General features: G+C 38.0%; 1 protein-coding gene across 1 annotated transcript in view; it reads right to left on the reverse strand.

Moving 5' to 3' along the window:
- Positions 1–7,686: 7,686 nt before the first annotated feature.
- The window catches only part of dph1 (diphthamide biosynthesis 1), an 87,759-nt gene continuing 67,735 nt past the window's right edge, over positions 7,687–27,710 (reverse strand). The window contains exons 10-12 of the mRNA XM_015382903.1: positions 11,990–12,068; positions 8,771–8,905; positions 7,687–8,400 (exon numbers count right to left, since the gene is read on the reverse strand). Of these exons, the coding sequence (XP_015238389.1) occupies positions 8,320–8,400; positions 8,771–8,905; positions 11,990–12,068 (295 nt within the window). The 3' untranslated portion in view covers positions 7,687–8,319. The remainder of the gene's footprint in view (positions 8,401–8,770; positions 8,906–11,989; positions 12,069–27,710) is intronic.

The following is a 27,710-nucleotide window of genomic DNA, read 5'->3' on the forward strand; positions in this document are numbered from 1 at the left end:
TTTGGCGTACCTCTTAAATTCTATAACTCAAAAGTATAGTGGAGGATTTTTGTGTTTTTTTAAAAAAAAGACCCGCCCTCTCCATTTGAAAACAAATTTGAATGCACAACCCTGCACCCGCTCCCGAGAGGGAATGGGTATTAAACAAGAGCATGCATGAGCCCATTTCTCCTTGAGGATTTGTGGCGATGCAATGATAAGACTGTCACACAGATGGTTCTCATCTCACCCATATTTATATATAAAAAGTTTCCCCGCAAATAAGACTACTGCTACATTAAAAGAAAATCACAACATATTTGTGTGTGTGTACTGCAGGGGAAATTTAAAATGTTTGTGGGGTAAATAAGGATCTGTGGCCACCGTATAACTACCAACGATCCAAATTACAAAATAAATGAACTTATCTTTCCTGGAAAGTTACGACATACAGTTATCAGTGGGAAGCCCGACCTGTGGTTTCAGTGTACGCCATCGAGGGGAAGAATCTCCAAAAAACACTCTGGTTTTATTTCTCTCTTCTGAGGCCTTTATTTTCTTCTCACACATTTGGTAGACACTTTTTCTCTTTCAGCCCGTGGCCATTTTCAAAGAACTGTAGTGAGAAAGACGACCTTCAATGAACGGCCGAGACCGTAGCTCAAAGTGCGCATGCGCAGAAAAAGACAGCTAACTGAGGACGAGCGCGTAGGACGGCTTTACGTAAACATATCACCAGAATGATTGACAATTATTAGGGCCACTTATTTTGATGATCCACCCAGAAAAAGAAAATCTTCCACTTTACTTTTAAGTCCAACCTTTGGGTACGCTGCAAATTGCTAGAACAGGTGTAACTGAGTCTGGCTTTATGAAATGGGTAGCTCACTCACACCTTCTCTGCTCTGCCCACACTATTTTCAGTTTGCTGAGGTCAGGGCTTTATAATTTGCACTACAGAACATTGATTTGGTTACCTTAAAGAAGTGTGTGTTATAGCTAATTGAAAATTACCTTTTGTTCCTTAGGTTCGACTTCTTGGTTGTGTCTTGAGATTTTGCTTCGACATAAATTAAAACCAACACGTTGATCCAGTGAAACCGATCTGAAGTAGCTGCAGGTTCAATTGCACCTACTGCATGACCACATTAAGTCACAGATCTCTTCCTGACCTCTTGAATGATGTCACACAGCAAAGTATTAGATGTGTCTACCGGAATGTCCAAAGTCAAATCAAATGTAAATGAACAATTTATAAACCTAGTACATCATCTTATTAACTTTAACTAATTGGTAATCTTAGTTTATGGAAACTTCTGATTAAAGAATTAAAAATATCTCCTTCACTATTCTGGGAAAAGCAAATAGAAATAAAATTTTCATAATAACTAATAAATAATCTAATTTTAAATTAAAGCTAAAGAAAACTTATTTTTTCTTATAAGGCAATTGTAAATATTTCGTCTTGTGGTAGGCATCAGAAATTTCTAAGCTTTTAACATTTCTTAAAGGGCTTCACAGGCTGAATATCTGCACCACTTAGTAACAGGGGAAAGCTTCTAACGTAAATTTGTCAGATTTTCAGCTCAACCCTATCATGCCAGGGTGCTTGTTCAAAAACGATGTGACTTTTGTGACAAGCTTTTGCTGGGTGGCACTTGGCCGAATAATCTAGGACAGGCTGACTTCCCACGCATTAGTCATCTCTTTACAACACTTTTTTTTCTTACTTAAGAGTCTTATTCAACCTTCTAGCAACCTTCCGCCCCACTGCTGTTTGGCCGCCCAGGCTTCTTTTCTCTCCTACACACACACACACAGTCAGCAGCCTCTAGTCATAATTATTTATTGTTAAGTCTTTTTTTCAGGGATGCTGTAGGCTGTTAAATTTACAGCAGTTTATTGAAGCAAACTTTGAAGAATTATATGAGTTATAAATTGCAAGCAAGGCTGTTTATCAGAACTAGACACTAAATGAAAGATAAACAAGACATTTTGAAGCTCAGTTTACCTTTGAACAAAATACATTTGGGTTTATTTGGCACAAAAAGGCTTTCAGTGGATATGTGTTATCCTCTCCAGAAAATTGTCTCTGAATTGCACAAATCAAACAAAAAAGCAGTGACAGCATGCAGCTTCTCTTACTGGGCGCTTCATCAGAAATTGAAATTTCACATGCTGCGCCACATCAGACTTCCTTTATTACAGCGACGGCACATTCAAAGAAGGGTTTTTCTCTTCTGTGAAACAAAGATGTCTCTTTCCTTTCACATATTTTTTTCTAAGCTTCTCAACTACCTGCAGAGTGTTTTGACAGACAGAAATACAGACAGGCTTAAACAAATCATTCAACATAACCCAGGAGCAAAAAATGACTCATTTCAATCAATCATTTTTGCATTTTGTATTTCATATTTGTGTTTATGCTCCATTTATGCTTGAACCTTTCTTAAGACCTAATGCATGATATTTTTCACACAATTCAAGGCTGCCACCAAACCCCATTAAAAAAGTCAAATGTATGACTTAGTGTAAATTTTTCCTACAAAGCCACATATTCAGAGTATCAATCAAGATGTATAAAAAAAATAAATAAAACAAAAAAGGTCCTCAACTAAGGCTGGCATTTGTAATTATTCCTCCAAGGAGTTTAAATCAAGAGGTGTTGACAACATGGGGTCAGGAAAAGTGAGATGGAAGGAAGGACAGCAAGAGACGACGGTGACTCAGCCATTTTACAATCAGTGAGACAAACAACTAAATACATCAGAAGTGCCTACATGTTTTCCTTTTACAGGAAAAAGAATCCAACAAAAGCAAGCCATGTGAAACGCATATGGTATTATGCTAAAAAATATTTATATAAACAGTGATTCATTTCCTTCGCCTTTTGTTCTGTGATTGATAAATAACTGTTCAGTGTGCATTTAATTGACAATGTGTTTTAAATCACGTAGGCAGATGGGTGTAGAAAGACGTGCAAAGCGACAGTGGGCAGCAAGCACAACCATACAGTGAAGGTGAATTTGTGAGTGCTACATGACCCCAACACCTGTCGCTTTTCATTCTGTATCAGAAATTGCAAACACTTACAGGTTTAAAAGATATAATAAAACTGTCAAGCTGTCAAATGATAAAGTTTAGAGTTTATTTTCACCATTTATGGCAGCAGATGAATAAATAATCAGTGAATGCTGACTGTGTTAGAAAAGAAAATCTACTCTATAATACCTCTCTAAAGAGAAAAGTATGTAAAGTGAAAGCTGTTTGTAAAATAAGCTATGCAAACAGCGCCACTCAGTGGTCACTCAGCTGCTGGCAAGGTTGTAAAATTTTAGATTGAACCTGATTTATAGAGGCAAGTCTGGAGAAATCTCAGCAAGCAAAGTTGACATCTGGAAAATCATTACTTTTACCTTTAAGAATTTGACATATCACTTTGATCAAAGTAGCCATATGGGCTCAAGAGTACCTTTTGGAGCTATTTTAATGAACACAGTGTACTGAGCTATACAGACACAAAATCTTTTAACTTTTTCTTAATAAGACTTTATTTCAGTTATGCACAAGGTGATGGTAGAGTCTTTAATCAAAGGTTATTTCCAGAATTTTTCCTTTTGTTTTTCTACCATTTCTACCAACCTTGCATATTCAAAAACTGGCATATTTTTGAAACCCTTCTTGCAGAAATAGATCAGGCATAGTTAAATCTCATAACAAACAGCCATGTTCTCGTCTTGCCTGAGATATTCTATCATGGTTTGAATCTGGACTTTGGTTTGGGGTTTTAAAATTCGCTTGTAATGTAAAAATTGTAAACCGTAAAATTGTTAGAATTGATAAATCATACCTGAATCTTCTCAGCTTTTTCACCATGCTTCGTTCCAACGCTCAAAGGATCTTCTCATGGATTTTTACCTGACTTTGAAGAAAGGATCCCTTCAACATTTAAGCCTCTCACCACTTTCTTTCTCCGTGGGGATGATTTGTTTCCTGTAATATGGAGGTTAGTCTTCTGGCAGGCAATGTTACTGGCAAGTAATGGCAAGTTAACAGGACTGTCTGAAAGGCAAGGCTTTTTAGATTACAGGACAAATTATTTTCCTTTTGAGATATTCTTACCTGAGCTCTAAATCTTCACATCTCCTCCAAAGGCTGGCCTTTTGGCTGCTTCTTTGAATACTGCTCTCCTCGTCTACCCATTTTTTGTATCTTAACATTGGTGCCATAATCTTTACTATGTTAATTCGGCTGTTTAAAGCTTGGGACCATGTTTAATATTATAACAATATGTTAAATTCAATTCAGTTTATTCATATAGCGCCAACTCACAGCACATGTTCTCTCACGTTGAAGTTCTCCATAACTTCCTCCAGAAAAACAAAAAGCAAAAAACATCTGGGGCCTCCATAGATTAAATCAAACAAAGTATGATAATATAACTTTACAATTAGCCATATGAGCTGGTTTCTGATTTTAAAAAGTATTCAAATTTGCATTGTAATGTCAAAATATAAAAGGGTTAACAGTGAAATCATTAAAAGAAGCTCTGAAGAAGAGGCTGTATGTTTGTATTATGTAAATAGACTAACTTCCAGGTTTGATTCGGTCCAGATGTTTTGGAGTTAATTAATTGGTAGTATGCCATATCTCGTATATGCAGAACTCTTAAAACATGAAAGTCTTTCTGATATAGTTATTGTATGCTTTAATAACTGTATTCAAAACATGTGTGAATGTATGTTCTGCACCAAAACAGCTCCTATCTGTTAAATAAGGAAAATGAGGATATGGAAAGTGTTCTGGAGTATCTGCTTCTGAAAATTATATTTTATAAACCCTTCTTTACCACCGTGCTGTAACCAAGTCATTACAACAATTTTCATTAATTTGCAATTAAACATCTAATTCCTTTTTATATGATTGACTGTAAATCATAATTTTTTGTTGAATGTCATGAAATCTTCGACATCAAAACTTTCCAGATTTAAGCCCTACAGCCTTATATCTTTATCTTTCTCTGTAGCTGTCTCAAGATTAAACAGATTGTAGCTCTTCTAGTCATCTATTTATGTCTAAATGCAAAGTATCGATTTAAAGTAGAAAATTGGTTAATTCTTGCATTAAAAAAACAACTTTGGAGAAATTGGATGTTTATTTACTAAGGTAAAAGGTTGTAATTATTATTTAAACTAGTAAATTCCATAACTTTATGTTCACAGATATTAAACTTTGTTTTAGTGTATTTAATCCCATATTTTGATTTGGCTAGTCTGCTTTCTCTGACATCATAGATCCTGTTAATGTTACTGTATAGTGAAGTGAATTCATGTCACCGAATTTGGTCATCACATTCTTGGTCAACATATAAAAATAATGGAATACAATCAAGATGGTTCACATATTTAGCATGACCTCAGTCAAGAATAACTAGAATCTATCTTTGTTATTGTGATATGATGTAGGAAAACTTGACAGTTAAGTACAACGATGAAGTTTATAGCAAAGAAGTTTTGCTGTTAAAATTCCATCACAAATTATTTCATTTGGAATTTATGTGATAGATTAACACAAAAATTTTCTTAAAAAATTAAAAGAAAAATTACATAGATATTACTTTATGGTTTCCATTATATTGTATGCATTTGAATCCATTGCCCCTTTTAAAAGATTTAGTATTCCAAATGTTGCAATTCCAGCTACAAGCCTTTTGGGGTATGTCAATACCAGCTTTGTACATCCATACAGACATTTTGGGCCACTTCACTATGCAACCTAGCTCAAGTAGTCAGAAAACGACCTTGCTCTGAATTGTCAAACTGATTTTTTTTTAGCTCAGGGTCATCCTCCAATCCCAGCTTCACAGTGGAGATGTGTTGACATGCAGTGATCGTTTTATTTCAGATTTTTGCACGAAGGCTGTAAAACATTAATTCAGGTCTCATCTGAATAAAAAAACCTACTTTCACACATTTGCTATGGCTTGTGGAGAACTGCAGATTGGAATTTCCTCTGGCTTTCATCAGTACACTCTTCTATAAGGCTCAGATGTACTGAGAACAGGAATAACAGTTTTCCCATTGACAGACTTCTACACCTGAGTCATTTATCTTTGCAGAACCTCCAGAGTTACCATGTCTCCCCTGGCTGCTTCTCTTTCTTAATGCTCGCCATGCCAGGACTGTCAGTTAAGGTGGGTTTAAAAATGTTGATATGGTTTCTAGTGATCACTCTTTATATTTTAGAATGATGGGTGAACATAATCCTGGAATAAAGTCTCTTACTGCTCTATCAAAAGGTTGAAAACTTGCAATATACTTTAATAATTTAATTCTTTAACTGATTAAGATTTCTCCACAGCTGTATTCTAGACCTACCTGTTTTTCCTGGTCCTTGTAGGCAGTTTGGGTTTCAGTAGCATGTATTCATATAACGATTATATTTTATACAAATGGAACATATTAACTTCTAGGGTGACTTCTAAATCCTATTGTTTAAACTAGATTATATTTAGAGGTATTAGACATAGACAGATTTTGTCATTTTGTTTACACAAGTGTAAAACAAAAAGAAATTTCATTTGGAACAGCTCTCAACAATTTTATCTTTTTTTTAAAGTTATTATTATAAAGAGTTAAGTTATTAGAATAAAGAGAACTGAATGCAAGTAAATGCTGCTGTTTTTATTTGTAAAACCTTTTGAAAATCACTTCAAAAATAGCTACTTTGTGTTGGTCCGAGATGAGTTGTAATAAAACAATACCTACTTGTGAAAGACAATGAGTATATAAAGGCCGATTAATTCTAACATTCAAGTGTTTCATGATGGAGGACAACTACAATCTGGTAGATATGAGATGGATTTTCGCTCCTGGAGTTAAATATATTTGAAGGAGTGACTGAAAACTAATAACTTTACATATTCTGCTTGATTTAACTGATATGCTACCGAAATCGATGGCTAACAATGTTCATTAGTTATCTGCATTTCTTAATGTCCGTTGAGCAGCTGGATGTCAAGAAGAATATTAACCTTTAAAAGACACTTGTTTCACTCGAGTTAAAATTAGAAATTAATATTTTATTGAGATTTCTTTCAACTACAGATTAAAAGCGCTGCACTTTAGATGGGGAGAAAAGAGGATTTTTAAAACCCTTCGCTCCTTTTTTCCTGACAGAATATGCTAAAAAAAATAAATAAAACATCAGCTAAGAAAGGGAGCACTCTGCTGGTCAATAATTTATTCCTGACCCCTCTACTGAGGATCTCACAGGCTACGGTGGTGAGTACAAAGCACTTTAAAATATCTGCCACAAGTGGGACGTGCATCATGGGAAATATTGATAACTGGCAGGAGAACTGCATCACGCTGTCTTAGGCTGCCAAGGAGAAATGATGAAGAACATGTCGGTACTCGTAGGCAAATAAAACCCCAAATGGCATCTTTATACACCTGGGACCATGTTTGGTGACGTGAAGTTTCACAAGTTCCTTTTTTTCTGAGGCTATAGTCAGCTACTGTCAATCAGTTATTGCTGCAGCAAAAACAGCAATATAGTGTTTTTTATTTATTTATCGACAGGCTCCAACATCAATAAATAATGAGGATGGAGAGCAGTCGTGACTAGCTCTGCTCACATCTAGGAACTCACATCTCTCAGCTTCATAAACAGGCACACTTCTCTCTGCAATAAAATAAAAAAGTGCACATTGAGCAAGGTTTGATTTTAGATTTATTGGATTAAAATAAGATGAGGCAAAGTAGAAAAACAGACAATGTTGCTTCTTTGATATTTACACTGTTCATCAACTGAAATGCCTCCCATCAAATGTCTGAGTGGCTCGGAGTCGTACGGTAATGAGAAATGCCAGACAAATTACAATGCTTTCTCACAAATGGGCTGCGTTTGACTAAAGACGCCCACGCTAACGCACTTTATTCCATACAACATGCTCAAGGTCAAATCCAGCTCTTTCTCGCTCTGTCATAAAAGCATATGCATGAGGTAAAGAAAGGAGCAGCGTGTTCCTCCTGCACAGGTAGATTAGGAGCAGAGAACTCCATTATGAAAACTAAAACTCACGTGGGCATTCATTTGCCTCTATTTAAACGAAACATATTACCAAAAACTGAAAAATGAGCTATGAGTATGTTTGATCTTCTGGGTCATGAAGACGGATTCAACCTAGCTGCTAAATCCTGCTAATGAGGACAAATAACTCTTCTGGCTTCTAGCCTCACTTGGTGTTAGTCTGGACAGACCCTCCCTCCTCCTGACCTTCTCTTCTCTATACAGGCAGGCATGAGATGAATCAAAGACAGCAGCAGTCACGAAGTGTCATTCCTTTTGACATCCACAGAGGGCGCCCTGACTCTGCTCACAGGTCCTGGTAGGGTGGGCTGGCTCCGTGCTTTGTTTCTGCAGCCAGGCAGTGGGATAGCATTAACATTTGGAATACTGACAGTACCTACCTCAGACAGATTAGTAATAGTATTAGACCATATGGATGCTATGGTGCACATCAACAGAGCAGCATGTGAAGTGAAATTTAACTGCCTTTTAAAGTCTGAAAAAGTAAGACAAAATAAAGAAACGACATGAAGGTCAAGGTTAAAACCTTCAAGTTATGCTTCTGCAGCATCCGTTTTGCTGCCACTAGGTGTCAGTGTGGCGACATGCCATTATCGACATCAGATTTACTCCCAACACAATCCTGTCACCATTTTTATCATCCATATGATCCTCTTTCCTCCCTGTCAGTCATTATCTTATCCCCAGCTCTGCTCACCTGGGTCTGTCTCCGAGCGGACCGTGCTGGTTGGTTTTCAGGGTGGTTGGGTGTCCACGCTCCCAAGCTCTGATTGGAATAGAAGTCCATCGGATATACTTCCTTCCAGTCTACTTCCTTTAAAGCAACAGATGCCTGGAGATAAACAGAAAGATGTACAAAACTAAAAATTCTTGAATAATCACTCTGACAGGTCTCCTTCTCTAATCTACTACAATACTTGCAATCTTGCAAGTAGGCTTTCCAGAGAACTGTAGAGTGATGAGCACACATAACAGACTGAGCATTCAAACAGGACAGGTATCATAATGTTAAGCTTGGATAACACGCAGAGTTGTCATTTTACCCCTATGCAAATGAACAGTGTGACATAACATCTGTTAGGTGAAAACAACCACAGCAGCAAGACTGCAACATGACACACTATAAGTGCATACCGCTCCATATGGACGAGGTGACAATGAATATTGATTATGAATGCCAGAAAGAGCAGCTAAAAGGCTGAAAACGTGTATAAACCTGCACCAGTCTGCAAAAATAGGTTTTGTTATTGTTTTTTTTCTAATTTTATGGTAGAGCCATGGTAAAGTATTTCCACCAAAGAAAACAAACAAAAAAACATTGATGTATTTATCCAGATTTTTTTTGTGAGGGACCCAAATCACAAAGTAAAACTGAAGAAAATGCATGATTTTAAAAAGTTTTTACTAATATAAAATTTTAGAATAAAAAAAAGGCTTATAGTACATTAGCACTCAGATCTAAGTCTATGCTTTCTAAAAAAGTCACTAGGATTAAAGCTAACGCTCTTAAAGGTTTACCAGTTTTTCATATGTAGACAGAACATTTTGCTGGTTCTTCTTTCTAAAGACCCAAACAAAGGCAAACTAGATGAAAGCAAGATACGTATATTTTTGCAACATCTCCCCAATCTGATCCAAGACTTGGTTAATCAGAAATTCAGAATCTCTGTTTATGATGTGTGCATACATGTGCCAAGCATATAATTTAAACATGTGTAGAATTGTTTGATTTTCTGGAAAAACAGCAGAAAAACGTGTCACTGATTTTGTACACGTGCATTGGAGATTATTTCACTCCAAAGATCTGAATGAGTGATGATGAAAGGCATTGTATATTTGTGTTCTCCCAAACAATCATTTTCCATGTAGGGTAAAAATCACCTTAGTTGTGTCATCTATAAGGCTTGGGGCAAACAGGCTTTATAGAGTATATTTAAAATAGATGTTTAACAAGCAAATGAAACTTGGCTCCCACTAACTCTTCCAGGGCTCTTATAGGCATCTTAGCTGCTTCACTGATTCATTTTCTCCAAAGCCAACATGTAAAGTTTGGGTGGATGATCGTCCGTTAGTACATCATCAGTTCTACCATACAGTACTGTGCACCTCCGGATGAGAGATGGATCATCAATCCAAGACATATTATTTAATAACCTAACCATGCTTTAAACTTCTTCACAACAATATCTCTCTGTTACTTTTGTTGGTTTAGTTCCGAAGGCAAATTAGAATTGAATAGAATTCAACTTTATTGTTATTACACTGTCACAAGCGCAAAGAAAAACGAAATGAAGTTTGTATCTATCCAGAAGTGCTACGCAGGATATAAATATCTATTTACATGTGCACAGGGACTATATATGTATTGACTATAAATAGTATATATAAACAGAGAGTAATTGTAAGAGGCGATAAAATAAATGAATATGAAAAACTATATAAATTATACAGCAAAGTTAGGATATGGATTATATATAAATTAGTGGGGTTATAACACAGAATAAATGATGACAGATGATAGCAGATGAAAGATGTACAGATTATATAGAGCTATATTTTATCTATAATGGATATTATCGAAAAAACAAAAACAAAAAACTACACAATGTTTTCATTTAAACCTGCAGTTACAGGCCATCAAATAGGAAGATAAAGATAAGCAGGTACAATAGTTTTATTTAATTTTTTTTTGTGGATAATTTGGCCTGATGATAATTTATGTTCTGGGATATTTTTCAAAAGTGATGGAGAGCTCATAAAAAGGTATAAACCATAAACTATATTATACTATAGCATTTTTTCCTCCTTCACCTTTCCTCTGCCTCTTTAACATTAGCTCCTCATTTACAGCCACTTCTCTTCCCTCTTTTACACCAACATCTTCCTCCCTGTGGAAGCTAACTTCCCTCACTAATCCCTGCTCTGACAGGAGAGCCAAGTGTGTCTTATTGACTATAAATATAACATGAGACGCTGTGGAAATAAATGCTGTGTACCCCCACCCCCCTCTTCACCATGCTCAGTGCACCCTCCCCATCTAATTCCTCTTCATCTTTCTCCTAAATGCCACAGCATAAAGCACAGCTCCCTGAGACACATGATGCTCATAGGTGTAAGATGAGGCCGAATTAAGTGCTATCGCTATCGTATAGATATGAGTGCAGCTACAAATTATTTTAAAGCACAGACATTTCCTTTTTTCCCTACTTCAAATAGCTGGAGGAGAGAGCGACCCTCAGAAGAACAGATTTCAGAATTTCCTGGGCACAATTGTAGAGGACAAAAAACAACAACTATCTTTTTAATGCAAATGCTGTTCTCATTCTAGATGGCTTTGCTCTCCAGTATAAGTGCTTCAATGAGATGCATAGTTAGAATTAAACAGAATAAATTTCCAATCAAAATCCACTATTCAAGAAAGTAATTCCCTCTACAATCATTTCCTAAGGATAAGGGAAATCCTTTAACAAAGACTTAGCTTTATGCTAAACATTGCCAAAAAAACATGAATTTTTCCATTTGTTTATTTGATAGTCGAAGCAGCGCAAACAACCCTCTTCCTCTGATGTCCAATCGTTCTTACTTCTTCTGAAAAACAAGACAGCTGCATGAGGGGCGGGACAGTGTAGCCGTAGGCCCTGTAGGGGGAGCTAGTCTTCTGCTCTTAATGTTTTACGTGTGTGTAATGCTGTGCTTTATGGTGCGGCTTGAGTGAGCATGGCACTCCATCTTGAGCATAAACAGGCCTTGTTGAGAGGCACATAAATTCACTGCCCTTTCAGACACGACACTGTAACTTGTCTCCTGTACTTTCATAAAAGCTTCAAGATGTCATCTTTGAAATGCTCTGTGCACTTTTGGAAAAGACTTAGTTTTTTTTTTAAGGATAAACTGGTGCTTGCAGATGAGAGTTTACCTCGTATGGAGACAGCAGGGGTTTGGAGAACGCTGTTCCCCAGTCGATGGAGAGGCGTGGGCAGGCGATCTGGACCCACCTGTAGAAATAAACAAAAGACAATCTGGGCTGTAGTGTGCATTTTTGAGTGCAATTGGGGAAGTGTGAAGCTCCGATGAATTCTAGGACAGAAAGTTATTAGAAAGGCAGGGCACATCAGCGACTGCACATTGCCCATGGATGTGCATTGGGTTGCCGTCCCACACCTGATCACCTGCATCTGTTATCAAGATCTGCAATGATTTGTACCACTTTATAAGAGAGTTAGTGTGAACTGAGTAAAGATTGAGCCGGAGTGAAAGCAGGGCCGACTAGTCAAGGAGACATTGCAGTGGTCTAGTTGGGTGGACTGACTGCGGGAGGCATCAACATAAAAACAAGAAAAGGATACCAGGGGTGAATAGAGAGAAGGGAAAAAATGCTGCGAAAGAAAAGAGGGAGAGGTTAGGTGAGTGTGAATAAAAAAGCTGCAAGAGCTGGTCTCCACGGAGGTAGCCTACATAGCTCGCAGACAGGGTGGTGGGGCTGTGTTTTAAGAGATGGGGAAGGGGTGGGCAAAAAAAAAAATACAGAGAGACAGAGTGAGGGAGAAGGAAAGAGTTACGCAGTGATAGGAAGAAAGCCGAAAACAGGAGGAGGGGTCGAAGAGGCAACGACGAGAAGAGAAGACAGAACAGAAGCAAAAAGGGAGGGAGAAGATTGGCAGGGAGGAAAGTGTTTACTCTGGTAAATGCATGAGAGGAATGAGAAGAGTGTGGATGTAAACAGCTGCAGGGAGGACTGAACAATGGGAAAATGATGACGGAAAAACAGCTGGAGGTACAAGGGTTAGGTTTCACAGATCAATGCTATCCACAGCTCCATCTCTACTGAGGCAGCATGTCTTACTTTGTCCCTAATCCTTATAGAGCCTAGCAGGAGATATTGACAAAGATGGATTTACCTACCGTGCATAAAAATAAGAACACTACATGTAGGTTAATGTTGACATCAACATATCAAGCTGAAAAATGTGAGAAAATTAGTCAAAGTAAAACTGGGGGAAAAAAGCCATTTGCTCAAGTGAGCCTTACTGCAGTAAATCCCCCTTTTGTTCATTCCCTATTTTCCAACTTTCACACAGTGTGTTCAGCTGCAGAAAAGACTGCACCACTGACTCTCACTCAGCTCTGCTTTATGTCTCAGAAACATTCCACACCTCCAGGGCGAATTGTCTCATTTTTTTTCATTTTCAAATTATGTAAAATATTTTCTTATGTTTCCCCCAAAACAGTGATTTATTATTCAGCTTTCTAACTTGCAGTTAAAGGAGTCAAATACTTCAGCACAAAGCACCATCCTTGGAAGACCAGGGTTTAGGAAAAGAGTGGAATATAAAACATGACCATATAAACAATGACAAACATATAGTTCCTTGAAAGGCACTTATAAAAAATATTTCACTTTTTCACAGTGCATATGAAAATCTAAAGACGATGTAACATTGGTACATTTTACCAGGACTTTATGTGAAAGGCGTACAGTAATAAAATCTATAGTAGGTGGAAGATGACACATTACTTGTTTTTAATATAAATAATATTTAAGTTCAACATCTCTCTTAAACTGGACAGTAATGCGAAAAGCAAAATAACACCTATTTCTGTCTTATTGACATATTGGTCTTGAATACTCCACAATTCAGTTTGATCCAATAAAACAGCAAATGGCTGATAGTTTTTTGCACATCCTAAAGTCAGCCACAATTTTCAACAGCATTGCACACATGGAAGATGTGATCGCTTTGTGAAGAAGATACATGAACAGAAGGAGTAGTTTGTTTCTATCTGCAGTGGTGTTTAAGGCACATGTGGCTTGTTATGTTCCATAATTTTGCATGAACGAGCTACTGATTTTTATCCAGATGTTTCTATTCTCTTGCTCTTCTATATTGTTACAGTTTTGTTACCTTTGTTGTCATTATTTACAGTGTTAGGTCTCCATAATCTGATTCTCTGCCCTGACCAGAGACTATTTCTCCTCTGTTACTTTGTTCTGCAGGGCGCCTCTAAGCACACTGGTAACCCAGAAAAAATGCACAGTCGTTAAAGCTTGGGGCCTTACTGGTTTCCCATGGCGATCTCATCAAATGTTTTCAAACAGAAATAGCCTTTCTGCATAAGTAGCCATGTGCATAATTCAAGCACAAAGCTTACTGGCTGACAGGTTTAATAAAAGAAGCAGCACAGCCAAATAAAGTCCATATATGCAGATACAGGACGGCTATGTTGTCTGCTCAAAACAAACACAGAATTTTCCATTTTAAAATCCACAAAGCCGTTATTTAGAGCACTGAGAACTGGTTACTTGATGTCTTCAACTTGCACATTCTGCAATAAAGTGAATATCGATTTTTCGAGTTTTCCCTACAAGGACTTTTTCTACTTTATTCAATGTGCATCACATTTGTATCACTCTTAACCAAAACCCACCCATTGCTCTAAGAACAGGAAGTCTTTCAAGGTTTATGTCCAGAGACAACATTATTCTATTATATATCTATTCTAATATATATATATACCGTAAATGAGTTTGAATCCAGTGAAATTAGATACAGATCATCTGGTTTCCTCAAGGTTTTCTCTCCCATTCTGCATCAAACATACCTTTTTCTTTGCAAATTAAACCTATCCCTGCCATCCCCAAGTCTTCCTTGGTTCCAGGATTTTTTATAAGCGTAGCAGGGTTGCTGCACCCATATACTCTTTTTTTTTTTTTTTGTGTGTGTGCCTTTTTTGCTAATTAAGCCTATTCCTATTTCTTTCTATCTTTCCTCCATGTTGGGAAGCTGCGCTCATATGGTGGGATAGTAATGCACATGTTCACTGCCTGCAAAAGCAATCAGGGGGAATCTGTGTTGATGGCATTTTCAGAAGGATTTTCTCACATCTATTTGCAAATAAGGAGTTAAAAGTGTTTATAAAAAAAGCTCTTGCAGCCCTTGCAGTCATTAAAATTCTGTTCATCGGGTTGATTTAAAGCGTAATTCTGACAACTTCCAGCATAACCAGGGGTTGTGCTGCAACGCACTGGACAGTCAGAGGGAGGGAGTATGCCAATCTTAGAGCTTGAGCAGTAAGAAAATCTTGATAGGCTTCCAAAGCAGCAAGATAATGAGATTGCCTGTAGAACAGATTCTAGGCACTGCAGTTATGTTCTCTTGCTTGTATGCAATAGTTTCATTTTCAGAGTTTTCATCCTGGCCACATAAGGCTTTAATATGCACACAACAAGTAGATATTAAGTTGAAACTCTACTCTCTTGTGACACTATTACAATCTTTGGAAAGTGTTCTTGGGTTAACTTTGATCCAGGAATAATTTGTAGGTTTTGTTGCCAAATATGACATTTTTCAGATTCTAAATGCTATATATTGCTTAACAGTTGGTTTGATGCGTCCCTTTTAAGATTATTTTGCTGAATGCAGAAATGTAAAATCTTGATAGGCTTCCAAAGCAGCAAGATAACGGGAATGCCTGTAGAACAGATTCTAGGTACTGCAGTTATGTTCTCTTGCTCTTCGGGAAGAAGAAGGGTGATGACGAACAGCCACATTACTGCATGACTGCATTGCTACTCCGACTTAGGAGCAACATTTTTACCTATCTGTCTCATTTTTCATTTGGATGAGAACACAAGTATAGGTATGTCACAACATTTACACCTTCCTGGTAGACAAGTAGACTGATGGAATGGCAAAGCAATGGATTGCTTTCGGGACCTAGAACAGAAGAGGAGCACCTTTAATGGCAGCAAGGCCTCGGATATCACCTCCCCTCTGGACGGGCAAAACCGAAATTTCATCCATGCTGCCAGGCTGGGAGACAAATAAAGCAACTATTGAACAACCAAAATTTTATAAATTAATATGCTATAATACAAAAAACAGAAATGCTTTCGAATCACACAAACATATTCCAAGTCAAGTACATTAATTCCAAATTTACTTTAATGATAAAACAATGCAGCAATCTTCAGTTTCTTGGTCTAATCTGCTAACATTTTTTGCAGGTAGCACCAAGTCACTAACTTGCAACATTCACTTGTCCTGAATAGTGTATTTTAACTTGTATTGTGCTGCTGCATTCAGAGCAATCCCTCAAACTGAGCATGGCTTCAGTAGAAAAAGAAATAAAAACTTCACTTTAATGGAGAGAAACCTCCAGCAGAACCAGGCTCGGTGTGAGCTACCACCACCAGTGTTGGGAGTAACGGCATTGCTTGTAACTGCTTTCGTTTTTTCCCTTGTAAAATTAATCTAACTAATTAATCTAACACATCGTTAATGGGGTTGTGTTACTTGCAATCTAATGCAGAATGCTAAAAAACTCCATCAATCAAAGCAACTTTTAACAGGCACTCTCTCTTCTGCAGGGAGACTTTTACTGAAGGGACGAGTAGGGGACTGTAAATGGCATGCCTGATGCTGATTGGCTGAGAAGCTGTGATTTGGGTGGTTGCTTAGCATGTTTTGAACACAGATAGTGGAGATGATGGCACAGAATCACTGATTCAATAACAGTGTCAGTAAAAAAAAAAAGCGCAATGAAGCATCTCTGCATTAACTGCGACACACGAAGACAACCTGGTTAAACTAGCCTTTAGTTTACCCAGGCTTGGTGCGGCATGTGCTGTGAAGCGGGCGTTGTACTGGTCCGTTTTGGTGAGGAGAGAGCTGAGCCAAAAGGCAAAGCTCTCAATTTACCGATCAATCTGGGTTCCTATCCTCGTCTCGTACCCACGTCGAGAGGTACCAGTTGAGGTGGCTCAGGTATCTGGTACTCTATTAGGCCTCTCTATTGAGGAGTTCTGGCAGGTCCCACCATGAGGAGACCCAGAACACGCTGGAGGGACTATGTTTCTTGGCTGACCTGGGAATGCCTTGGGATTCCCCCGGAGGTGCTGGCCCAAGTGGCTGGGGAGAGGGATGTATGGGCCTCCCTACTAAAGCTGCTACCTCCGCGACCCCGGATAAGTAGAAGAGAAGGGATGGATGGATGGATGTTAAACCAATTAATAAATAAATATCACTTTTTGAATTTCATAAATAGGGTTGTTGTGATACAACATTGCTGAAGAATCAACTTGATTAAACCCCTCAATCACACACCAACACCCCCTGTTGCGGTTGAACCATAGGAGCCTTGAGGGTTACCCAAAACGGTAAATGGATTTAAATAATGGGAAAGCAAAAAAAAAAATTATGTTTTAATCGATGAAACAAAGAGGTATCAAGGAATAGATAAGTTATGACTTAGTTTCAGGTAGTGCAGTATAACTTATAACATGAAAAACCAACTAGCGTAAATAATCCATCAATGTAAGATCCCAAAACGGGATGGACTTTTGCAGGTACTTGAGAGAACTTGAAGAGGATGTCCGTTGGATATGTCTGTGTAATGCAAAGACAGTCTGCACCCCTCATCGTATATGCTCAGCAGGTCCAACTTAGTGGAAGCCTGCAGACTTTGACAGACTTACTTCTCTTTTTCACTCTTAAAAAATAGTTATTTTAGCAGAAAGTAGAACCTTTCAACATAAAGACACATGCCAGGATTACAGGAGCGGAGTTCAGGACCTAAAGGCTCCTTGCTGTGATGTATAAAAGATAAAACCATGTGACATTTTCTAAAGCTATGCAATGTGAGCTCCAGCCTTACCATACTGCATTACCTGCTGGGAACCATTACACCCCGATGTTAGGAGGTTGAACCTCCGACTGCATGATCTGGCTTCAATTTCAAACCCCTGGAAGCATTAAAAGCTAACCTTTCAGAACTGCATTGGAAGAAAAAAAAAGTGTTCACCTTTAACGCTAGTCTTTTTTCAAATAAAACAATTTATTGCCTTTAAATTTTGTCCACAATAAAATTTTAAACAGAAAGATAAGAAGTGCACTGTAAAATGTTTGTTAGCTTAGACAAGTGTGTGTGTGTGTGCGTGTGTGTCTATGTGGATGTGTACAATAGTTTAAAACCTGCTTGGGGATGGACTAATTACACACTTAAGAGCATATGCTAATGGTGCCTTTCTCCTTCCATGGAAAAGTATGAGAGTATTTAATGACAGAGACAGCCTGGGGGTTGGCTCTGTACTATGTGCTGTGTCTGATGGTGCTGAGCAGCTGAACACACTCCATCTACTTCTCAATCACCCCTTTCTCTTTGTGCCTCTAATGTCTGCATTTATGCAACCTCAGCCTCATACACCTTATTGTTTGTTACTGTAAACTGATAGAAAAGGCAGGCAGGTTATTCTGAGCAGCCAGGAAGAAAAGGTACTGTGAGAATAGAAAGACATCCAAATTCAGTATGAAGGGGGTTTGTGGCACATAAGTATTGACTTGACCGAAAAAGTACTTTTAAACCTAGAATACTGTGTTTTTTATTCTTAGGTGTGTAATGTAGAACTTTCCTTCCTTTGTAGGAAATCAAAGATGACAACTACTGTGGCCTGCCCATGTAACGGTTCATTGGATAAAGATGAATAAAAAGCCCTAAGAGAAATGCATATTTTATTAGTAGCATAAAGTCACAATGAATTATTTGTTGCAGTCGACATGTTTTTTTTTGCCACCCTCCTAACGATCCCAGCAATTATGTGTGCCAGCATTTAACCCAGCTCCTGCTGTTTGAAAATTCATATTGCTCTGATTGTAGATATGGGTAAGTCGCTACTTTCTTGTAACCAATCCAAGACTTAGAAAGATGAACATGCATAAGCTTTGCTTGAAAGGGGGGTCTGTTTTTTTTTTTTTTTTTCATTTTCAGGAAAATAAGACAGCGCCCTATTTGTTCCCCTATTTTACATGTTAAAAAAAGCTCCTATAAGTTTTGCCAAACATTTTAGTAGGAGATCAAGGAGAGTAATTTCTTCTGAGTGTAAACTCCTGGCTGTTTATTGCTCACATCCTTCATGCTTCTTCGATGGTCTGGTGTAAGGCATGCCCACTAATGCTGAGGTCACTTATCATCACAGGGGTATATGGCTGCAACAAGAGCTCCATATCACATTTTCTCCAATAAATCTCTGCACACCACCTTTGCTTTCCAAATAACAAGGTCAGGTCACAGGTGGGTGACTGCCATTAATGAAAGAACAGTACATCATTGCCCAACATCTTCTAATTACTGGTCCTCTGCATTACTCCACACTGGTTTTAGTGAGAAACACTAGTACCTTCCATGAAGGTCTCCATGTAATGTTCTTAAGCTAATCTGAAGGCTAAAGTCTGCCACCTATTTTACACACATGGGAGAGTTGCTGCCATTTCCATTCACTATCATAACACCAACAGTTCACAGTAGACTATTGAGTTCAGAGGAATTTTCTCAACTAAATTTATTGCACTGATGGCATCTTATCATGGTACCTTGAAATAAAAACTACCATGATGGAACCATTTCTCTCTGCGACTATTTGATTGTTAAATTAGCTTTCATAAATGTTAGTAAAAGGTTGTTATAGCGTTTATTATTATTATTATTTTTTTTATATATATATATATAAAATCTATTGGCTTTGGGGGTAAAAATTCTTTAAAATGCAGGTTACTTATTCAAATCGTAAAAAATGTATCACAATGAAATAATCAGATTGTCTCTGTAAATGCAGAGAAAGCTAGCTGACTGCATCATCAACTCCACAGCAATCCCTTACGCTAATACATAAAAGTTTTTCAAAGTTACACAGATTAAACATCTTGGTCACTTTCTGCTTTTTTTCAGTTCTTTGTTTGAAATTTGGAAGGATCTTAAAGACAACTGATTTGTTTCTATTTTCATTGGCTAATGTCTTGTTTTCTATAATGCATCTTAATGAGATGCATGTTTCCAATTAATTGCAAACACTGCATTTGGTTTTTATATACATATTACACCATAAAACTCAGTATAAGAAACAGAGTTTTAGTTTGAGCCTTCATTTTGTATTTTAGAGTTTTTATTTAAATCAAGTCTATACATTCTATCGAGGCAGATCGTGTTGAATAGCTTTTTGTCTATAATGAGCGTTTGTTTTGGTTTGGCAAATTGTGTTGAATTATGTAATTTTAGTTTTGCGCTCGCACGTCAGTCTGAGGAGGAGCACAAAAGTGAAACAAAAGAATCACTTTCACAACAATCTCTGCCTTTCCAAACACAGCCCCCTCAACTATCTTCCCGTCTCTCCAGCTTAATCTCTCTCAGACCTTCTGTCCCTATCTCACCCACTCCACCCTCACACATCACACCTCTCATTACTCTGCAGTGAGAGGCCAATCCAAAGGAGGGTAAGTGCCAGCGCCTCAGTGATTGGAGCTGCTGCAAATCAGTGGCTCACTGACCCCTTGTCCATCTTCAACTCTGCCTTTGCAGCTGGAAGTCCAATAAATCAGACAAACTGAGGTGTGAAGTCAGACCGTATCTAAAATTTCATTGAAAAAACTGAGTGTGTGTCTAAATATGGTGTGGCTGGTCTAAATTTTGGAGACTATTTCAGTATTTCAGTCTTCGTTTCCGATTACATTCTTTATAAAACTAGTGCAGTAGGCCCCCTAGTCCTTTTCTCCCCATCCCTGGACTCCTCCCTCTGCCTGCTCCAACATCAGGTGAGGTGGGCTCCCACTTTGGTACTACCAGTTTTAATTACATTAATTACATAACAAAAATAGGTAACAACACAACATTCGAGCAGGTGCAGGGAGGATCGGGGTCTTTATCACACCCCTGTTCTACGGTTGCCACCTGGAGTCTGGGGGCTGGAGGAAGAGCCGGCCACCTGTTCTGGGGTCTTGGCGGGGGGTTGGTGAGGGGCCTGGGTGGCCTACCGGTGCTGGGGCTGACGTTTCTGCTCTCCCCAAAAAGGTGGGGGGGCAGGGGTGGCTAGGGTATCGAGGTGGAGGAAGTGAATCTTTAAGTTATTTAGGGGGAAGGGAGGTTCAGGTTGGGTGGCTCATATGGGACATGTTTGCCCCGTTCCAGGGGGCGGCTTTCCTGGGTAGGCCCCATAGCTGCCTTTGCTCTGGGGATCCCTGTGGGCAGCTGGAGCTTTGGGTCCCCCAGCACTTGCCTCGGTGCTCTGGGGGGGCGGGTCTTTGGCTCTTCACAACTACTTATTGAGCATTTTCCTTTGGAAAGACTTTAAATGCACAAGTCCACTCTCACAAACAACTACAGGTGCTTGGCTCCAGGTACTTAGATATTGACTTACATACAGAAAGCCCATGTTCTTATCTTCAGCTACAATAGTGTACATGTCAAATTAAACAATACTGCTTATACTTCAGAGATAGTATCAAGGTACTACTTTATTGTATCTCTTATACTATATCCGTTGTTTGTGCTGTTCTTTTTACATCTCTTTCCAAGTGATGAAGCAGACAGAAGATGTTTTATCATTGTCTCCCTTTTATCTCCTCTTTCTTTCATCCTTCTCCTTTTTCCTGTTTTTCCTTTCTTGCTCTACTTACATTGCAGTGTCCATAAAATCTGTAATACTGCCCGCATGAATTATATTAAAGCTATTTATATGCATAAATAAAGTAGAAAACTATGGCGATAGCCGTACTGCTCCACTTGTGAAAGTAAAATCTGTTGGGCTCTCTTTTGGCATAAAGACAATTATTCTTATTGCCACATTGCCAGACAGGACACTGATAAAAAAATCATTACAGATCATTCAGTTTTTGTTGGAATCTTTTAGGGGCGCAATGTGTTTATTAAATTAGATATTTAAACAGAAGATCTAGAGAAAATAGCTCACATCTCAAGGCCGAGTCTCCATGTGTTTAAACCCTTAAATTAATGCAAAAGTGGAAAAAGAAATCCACTTTTCATCAACGTCTTTTTAAAGGTGTTTGACACATTTAAGGTAAGTTATACTGAAAATGTTTTCAGACCTGAATGTCAATAGTGTTTATGAACATATAGATTGGAAACAGCGTTTGTCAGCTTTGTTGTTCTATGCACCGGAAAACTATGCTGACACCTCAATTATGTGTGCATGATGCTTGGAATAAATCAGAAATGTTGCTGATTGACTACTTGCTGTTCCTCACAATTGCAAGGTAAGGGAATTAGCTGGGAAATAAATAATTCATGTCAAAGAGACAAATGTGGTTAGGAATTTGTAATAAAGAAAAGATTGCACTTTGACAGGGCAGGTTAATTTCATTATCTTCTAACAAATAAAACAAGGATTTTTAAAAAGTGAAATCTAATTATATAGATTTTGTTAAAATCTGTGAGACTCGCCATTGTTGAAAGCTCAATTTTAGCATTTCTTTTTTTTTTTCATTTAAATCTAGAGGTTTATGCAAACAGTGAATTTGATAATGAAAACATGTGTTGAACTGTTGGTAGAATTGTAAAGGAATGAATATGACCCAACATGAGGAAACTGCCCCCCCCAAAAAAATAGGTAAAAAAACAAACAGACAAACCATGAAAAACATGAGAGAGAACAATAATAGAGACACATAATTGTGCTAATAAAAAAATTGGCTGATTGAAAAGGGAGAGAATAATATTGGGTTGAAAACTCCCGCATATGTTGGGACAGATGGTTCTGGAAGCAACAACTACAAAGACGGACTCATCTGTGCATTAAGCCTGAACCATCAAACAACAAGATCAACCAAAGTGATCTTATTGTGAGTCACCAAATTTTCTTAATCAGTAAAAATCAAATCATACTGAAGCATAAACAAGAACTCTTTGTAGTTCAACAACAAAACCTTTAAGATAGTGCTAAGAAATTGGAAAGTCAAGAGTGGCAAGTGGAGGGGAAGTTTTTTTTCCCACCCATGTTTATAGACTTTTATAGCTTCAGCATTCTAGTCAAACTGTAGCTAAAATGATCAGGCCTGGATAAAACTGAGACACAAAGAGTTGCAATGATCAAGTTGACAAGTCATAAAAGCATAGAGCACCATATAAAGATTGCCTGAAAATAAAACATTACTTCAACTTGTTATATTTGTAAAGCGGTTGATAATCTTTAAGACATAACTAATGTGTTTGAAAGAGTTTTAAAACACTAACAACTATCCATTCATTTTCTAAGTACTGATTTAACCCTTTTGCTGGAACCACTAGGAAAGAGTTAGGGTTTAAGAAGTTTTGCAGGATTTTTTTTTAAAGAGACATGGTTAGAATTTGCGAGAATTTCTGCAAATAAATGGGAAAAAAATGAAATACTAATAAATAACTTATATATTTGGTTAATCTTGAAAAAACAAGCAAACAAACCAAGAAAAAAAAAAAATCATGGAAGTACATGTAAGTTATCAATGTCATTGCTCAATTAAAAGTACACAGCAGTACTGTTGAAGCTAGGAGGGGAACATATTGTGATGTTCTCTTTTAAAGCAGCTATGATACAGTAATTTTTTATGGGTATCTTTGTATGGGGGAAACTTCTTTAAAGTGAAATAGGTGCCATATTTTGTGGACAGTTTTAAGTTAAAGCAGCTTCAATATACAGCCACCACTCTGAAACAGCGATAAAGCCTTTTACATGACATTTATTTATTTTGAATCTAGAGAAAATAATGTGACTGCTATCAACTTTGCTAAAGATGTTTATGTGGGGTAGTCCATTGCTGACTAACCCAAATGCAAAAGGTCGATGATAAAGAGCAGCCCTTGATGACTTTCTTGGAATCATAATGGAAGACGTTTTCTTAAACTCTTCATCTCAATCATGTCAGCCTCATCTTTTAAAACAGGTCGCACAGAAACTGCATGAATTTCCTTTATTATTTATCACCACATTCATGTTTCATCAAATAGTGCATTCAAGCGTTACTAAATAGGATTAATGCCTCTTTCATGCTGAACTGACAGGGATTTTGAGAGCTGCTACTCTTTTTGAAGGAGTGTGTTTGCGTGTCTGTGTGTGTGTGTGTGTGTGGGGGGGGGGGTGGGGGGGGGGGGGGGGGGGGGGGGGTGTCATTTGGGGAATATTGTTTTTACTTGCATACATAAGAGAAAAATGCCCTATTTAAAACAAAGATTTATCTTCAGACGTTCACTGTAGCTTTCGGTATTTAGAAAAGCAACACGACTACCCTAGCCCCACTGGAATATTGATCTAAGGGATTCACATGATTTCCCTGCAAGTCACTGGGACATGGCTGACAATATTGTTATCATATTTCTAATCCTCTAGCTCAGCTATATGGTAGTGTTTAGTGTTAGGGATCTACAGTTTGAACTCTGGCCAAATAGCTGTCAATTATATGACAGTTGGGCGACTGCCTACTCCAAACGAGTAAAAGAGCCAAAAACAGAAGGGTGATTTACCGGATAAAATCCCGGAAAAAAATGGAATGTCCAAAGAAATTCAGATTGAGATACTTCTTAATTCTTCCATGAGACAGTCCTTAAAGCAGGACTTCTTACTGTTTTTGGACATCTACTCATTGTAAGTGTTTTTATCTTTGGTGCCATCTTCAGACGACTACGCATCCACAATCTATGCAAAGATCTAGAAAGGGGCATATTATTTTGTGATAATAGAGGACAAAAAAAAAAGTAATAAGTCAAGGATGACCTGGAATCAGGTCATGGTTTTAAAATGTTTAAAACATGGTGTAATTTTGCTGTGCTGTTGGGTATCATACTAATTTACCAAATCACTTCAGAAAAAGCATAACATATATTTTTTTTCACTTTTTAAATGTTAAGCAAAGCCAATAAGATCAGATCCCTGAACAAAAAAGGAAATATAAAATGACCAGGATGGCTAACTAATGCCAGGTGTACATGATAGGATCCACAGGAGAGAAACAGGCAAAAACCAGCAGCCAATGTATTAATGAAGAATTTATAGCAGTAACTGCTAGACACAAACTGATGAATGAGTGACCTTATAAATGTTAACTTGTCAGGTTGGCACTGTTAAACTGCTTATAAAGATATCATTAGGCAATAAGCCTCGAGAAGCTGTGGATTTAAGAATGAGAAACTTTTTTTTTTTATAATACATTTTATAGAGAATAGCAGCAGAGGGGATGGGTTTTTAAAAACTTTTATCTCCTTATTTGCATATATGTGAGAAAAACAATATGGAAACATAAACCCTGGGCCCTTCAGGCTCTAGAAACTCAGACTCCGAGTTCTTGCAGGCAGGTTAAGGCATGTGCTAACCCTCCGAGCAGAGAGCAACCTTTGATTATGGGGTGGAGGGTCCAGGTTTGGAAGGATTTTCAAATGGTTGCTCCATCAAGTTGAACCGATAGATGATCAATAAAATGCAGCATTTGTATAGGTGTGTAGCAACAGCTGCAGGTAGATCAGGGCAACATCTCATTGTGTCAATCTGATAGTTTGACCCAATGAAGTACAGAGGCAGCCATTAAAAATGTCCCTTTCCAGTCACACGCCAGCTGAATGGCAGCCCACTTTCCCGCAATTCCCAGCAAAATCCCCTCCAACTTCAAGCCAATGAAGTGATCCCATCCTTTTCCTGGGTGTGCATATTTTTTTACTCTGACTCCACCCTTTGTTTTCTTCCTCTTATGGTATGCTCATTAATATTTAGATGAGCTGTGTGCTGATTGGTTGGTTTACAACGAGCGAAGCTGCTGAGCAAAGACGCATCATAGCAACAACACTCACTGAAACATCGAAAGTAGCGTGACCAGACAACCTTTTTTTTCCTGGATATGTCATACGTTTCACACCTAAAAAAATGTCCGGGGGAAATGTTCAAATCGTCCACAATTTTTGTCGACTACAGTGCAGCACGTAGGGGAAACACACCGGTCGGCGACCCCGGCGGACGGAGGCAGGGAGCCAGCCGGGGAAGGAGCGACCGAATCCGACCTGATGACAGTAGCCTGGAGTCACTGGGGGGAAGAATATTGTCACGGGGCTGTCCAGGCTATCCTCACCAGGTCGGGTACGGTCGGAACAGCCCCTCGTTTCAGTAAAAGTAGTTTAGCAAATCCTGCTTTGAACTGTCCAAGATTTGCAAAGCTGTCTTTGGTAAAATGCTTAGAGCAAATGAACAGCTGAGCATCAAACTTTGCAGAGATCTTCTGATAGAAAAAAAAAATTCCATGCCTGTCGAGTCTTCAGATCCTTGGAAAGACTGTAAAAAATTTCCCCTTTCTCCGTGCAGCCTGGAACACGCATTTACGCCCGTCGTCCTGGGTTATTTAAATAGAGAAACTGTCTGCTTTGTAATTCTTGTAGAACTAAACCCACTGTAGGCTAAACAGCTAAACTGGTGTCTTATATCTACCTCTATTTATGTTATTGGGCCAGTGAACCAGTTTGCTGATGTAAATTTCGGGGTGTGACAAAAGTACAGGCAAGAACCAAATAAGGCAACATCCCCGAGTGTACGTTCACTCAGGGCTTCGTTTGAATTCGCCCGTTTTATGGTTGAAGTTAAGAATTGTGAGATTTGCAGAGAAAGGCGGTGTCAATGAGGTTTGAACTTCTCTCTATGTCCATTTCAACCACTGAACTATCGTTATTTATCTATGTCAGTGTCAACTTGATTTTGCATTCTTTGACCCCTTTCAGAGATCGAAAAATACTTAACTAGGTTCATAACTTCAGTTATTAACAAGCAGAGCAGAGATATGGTATCAATTCATGGATCTGGTACATTAACCTGATATTTATTAAGAGGAATCGGGTTTCATGACGTCATGATATGTAAAAGGAGATACATATTTTGTGGTAAAAACTAGGACTGCAACTATGATTAATAATAATTGGAAAGCCAAAGGTTCCTTAAAGAAAAAAAAAAAAAAATGAAACCTGGTGAAACTAAAACTTTTCCACTTGACGAGTTCTGAACAGAGCAAATTGACAGACAAAATTATAAATACTGCTCTAAGTGGGGTGCTCTGTCAAATGAAGGCATGTTTTACAGTTTCTATGCTCCAGTTAACGATTTATCGATTACTAAATTAATTGAAGACTATTCAATATTCAAATAATCATGATTAATCTGATAAATTTTTCAGCCCTAGTAAAAACATAAAAATTCTATGACATTCCTGAACGAAGAATTCAACAGCTGGCTGGGAAACATTGCATATCGAAAAAAAATATCAGAACTTCATCTTCTGAAGGGGAATAATGGCCTTCAGTCTGGACCTTGCAGACATATTTCCAACGCAAAGAGCAAAGCAGTTACATTTCAACCTTGAGGTAAGAGGAAGCTGTGGTATGACAGCTTAAAAAAGAAAATACCATGAGAAGTTTTCCAAATCCAGCAACAATAATAAAATGACTACCTTTTTACTGCACAGAAAAAAACATAGCCTTGCTCAATAATGCTTTTATACTATGTGGCTCAAAGGCAGCTGGGGCCTTTTGAAAGTAGTTCAAACTTTTTATTTTTATAGACAGCAGGCATGCCTTTAAATCAGCTACAGAGGAAGTCTAAATGTTGTGCTTGATTTGTTTTCCGCATTTATGCAGGGACAACTGCAAAAACCCGCAAATTAGAAACAGGATACAATAAATTACCCTGGTCGTTCAGTCAGTTGACGTGTGCTTCAGCTTTAGAATAGTTGAACTAAAATGCACCTCTTACATTCATTCAGAGAAAAAGCAATAAAATGGTATTAATTACTGTACATGTAAGGTACGACATCGAATGGATGGATGGATGGATGGATGGATGGATGGATGGATGG

This window comes from Cyprinodon variegatus, unplaced genomic scaffold (assembly GCF_000732505.1).
Source record: "Cyprinodon variegatus isolate N-32 unplaced genomic scaffold, C_variegatus-1.0 Scaffold14, whole genome shotgun sequence".
In the NCBI taxonomy this organism is placed as follows: Eukaryota; Metazoa; Chordata; class Actinopteri; order Cyprinodontiformes; family Cyprinodontidae; genus Cyprinodon; species Cyprinodon variegatus.